We start from the raw sequence: 2500 nt of genomic DNA on the forward strand, positions 1-2500 counted from the left end.
TGTCTCGCTCTCTCTCTGTCTCGCTCTCTCTCTCTCTCTCTCGCTCTCTCACTCTCTCTCTGTCTCGCTCTCACTCTCTCTCTGTCTCGCTCTCACTCTCTCTCTGTCTCGCTCTCACTTCTCTTCTTGTCTCGCTCTCTTTCTGTCTCTCTGTCTCTGTCTCGCTCTCTGTCTCGCTCTCTGTCTCGCTCTCTGTCTCGCTCTCTGTCTCGCTCTCACTCTCTCTCTCTGTCTCGCTCTCTGTCTCGCTCTCGCTCTCACTCTCTCTGTCTCGCTCTCTGTCTCGCTCTCACTCTCTCTCTCTGTCTCGCTCTCTGTCTCTCTGTCTCGCTCTCTCTCTCTCTGTCTCGCTCTCTCTCTCTCTGTCTCGCTCTCTCTCTCTGTCTCGCTCTCACTCTCTCTGTCTCGCTCTCACTCTCTCTCTGTCTCGCTCTCACTCTCTCTGTCTCGCTCTCACTCTCTCTCTCTCTGTCTCTCTTTCTGTCTCTCTGTCTCTGTCTCGCTCTCTGTCTCGCTCTCTGTCTCGCTCTCTGTCTCGCTCTCTGTCTCGCTCTCTGTCTCGCTCTCACTCTCTCTCTCTGTCTCGCTCTCTGTCTCGCTCTCGCTCTCACTCTCTCTGTCTCGCTCTCTGTCTCGCTCTCACTCTCTCTCTCTCTGTTCTCGTCTCTCTGTCTCGCTCCTCGCTGTCTCGCTCTCCATCTCTCTGGTCTCGCTCTCTGTCCAGTCGCTCTCCACTCGCTCTCTGTCTCGCTCTCACTCGCTCTCTGTCTCGCTCTCACTCTCTCTCTGTCTCGCTCTCACTCTCTCTCTGTCTGCTCTCACTCTCTCCTCTCTCTCCTGTCTCTCTTTCTCTCTTTCTGTCTCTCTTTCTGTCTCTCTCTCTCTCTCTGTCTCTCTCTCTGTCTCTCTCTGTCTCTCTCTGTCTCTCTCTCTGTCTCTCTCTCTGTCTCTACAGGTGGATTCTTGTGGATGGGAAATGCTCCCTAATCTTCCCTGCCCTCCTCCTCCCTCTCCCGAAAACCCCAATCCATCTCTCGTTCTCACTTTCTCCATCACTCCCTGGTCGCCATGACGTCCGCGCTGCAAACGCTGGGGCTTAAGCTGGCCCCGCCCCCTCAGGACCTAAACCCTGAGCGGTTGGACGGCTCCTGCGAGGAGACGGGCCGGCGCTACAAAGTGGTTCCCTCCGTCGTGTGCTCCATGTGTTGCCTCTTCGGCATCATCTACTGCTTCTTCGGTGAGCAAAATAGATTATTTGTAGTGGTAGTATGGACATAGTGTTTCCAAGGACGAAAGAGCTAAGAGTTATTTCACTAGTCTCAGTGGTGATGTTCATCTGACGCTGCTGCAGAACCTCTGAGACTATGATAAACAGGGTGAAGCACAAGTGATGATTTTATTTCAAGCAACACTGGGCTAATATTCTGGAGAATTTAGCCGCTCCGGGGCTATGCATAGGGTAATCATCTCCTCTCGCTCTCTCTCTTGCTCTCTCTCTCCCTCATCTCTCTCTTTCTCTCTCTCAGATAAAAATGTCTCTCGCTATCCCAATCTAATTTAATTGAATAAAACTATTGACGTGGTACATTTATGTACACTGCCAAGGTAAACACATGACAGAGATGGTCAAACAAGACCATCTCAAGGCCGCAGAATTAAAAGGAACACAATTTGGTGGCTCTCTGTGCTCAAGACAAGACTCCCTGTCTCTCTCTCTCTCCTCAGGCTACCGTTGTTTCAAGGCGGTGATGTTCCTGACGGGCCTGATGTTCGGCTCCATCGTCATCTTCCTGTTGTGTTATAAGGAGCGCGTCCTGGACACCCAGCTTAGTGTTGAGGCCTCTGTGGGCATCGGCCTGGGCATCGGCACCCTCTGCGGCCTGGTCACCATGCTGGTTCGCTCCGTGGGTCTCTTCATGGTGGGTCTCCTCCTGGGCCTCTTGGTGGCTGTGGCCACCCTGGTGGGCATGGAAGAGCTGTCCAACAGCCCCCCGAGGTCTGTCTGGGTCCCCCTGGGGGTGCTGCTCGGCCTGGGCATGCTGTTCGCCGTTCTCACCCTCCAATGGCAACGCTTCTTCACCACCGTGTCCACGGCCGTGTTCGGGGCGGCGGTGATCACCGTGGCGTTGGACTACTTTGTGGAGCTGTTTGCCCTGGTGCTGTACCTGTACGAGAGGGTGAAAGCGGCGCCCAGGGGGAGACCCGTCTGCTGGATCACCTGGGTGGTGCTGGGGGTGTGGCCTGTTCTGACGCTCCTGGGGGTGCTAATACAGTGGAAGGTGACAGCAGAGGGATACTCCCACACCAAGGGTGAGTCTGAGATCGGGGTGCTGGAGAGGTTACACTGACGTCAATGCTAAAGGTTGTGGACTTTTTCTTTTCAGAGTGACAGAGCTATTTATTAGAGAGAGAGGTGCTTGAAAGGAAAGGGGGATACCTAGTCAGTTGTCCAACTGAATGTATTCAACTGAAATGTGTCTTCCGCATTTAACCCAATCCC

The 2500-nt window shown here is 53.8% G+C and overlaps 1 protein-coding gene across 1 annotated transcript in view; it reads left to right on the plus strand.

Moving 5' to 3' along the window:
• Positions 1-2500, plus strand: part of LOC109878158 (transmembrane protein 198-B-like) — a 32410-nt gene that overhangs the window by 25619 nt on the left and 4291 nt on the right. Inside the window, 2 exon segments of the mRNA XM_031792420.1 lie at positions 956-1237; positions 1726-2310. Coding sequence (XP_031648280.1) covers positions 1069-1237; positions 1726-2310 — 754 coding nt within the window. The 5' untranslated portion in view covers positions 956-1068.

The sequence above is a fragment of the Oncorhynchus kisutch genome, linkage group LG16 (genome assembly GCF_002021735.2).
Source record: "Oncorhynchus kisutch isolate 150728-3 linkage group LG16, Okis_V2, whole genome shotgun sequence".
In the NCBI taxonomy this organism is placed as follows: domain Eukaryota; kingdom Metazoa; phylum Chordata; class Actinopteri; order Salmoniformes; family Salmonidae; genus Oncorhynchus; species Oncorhynchus kisutch.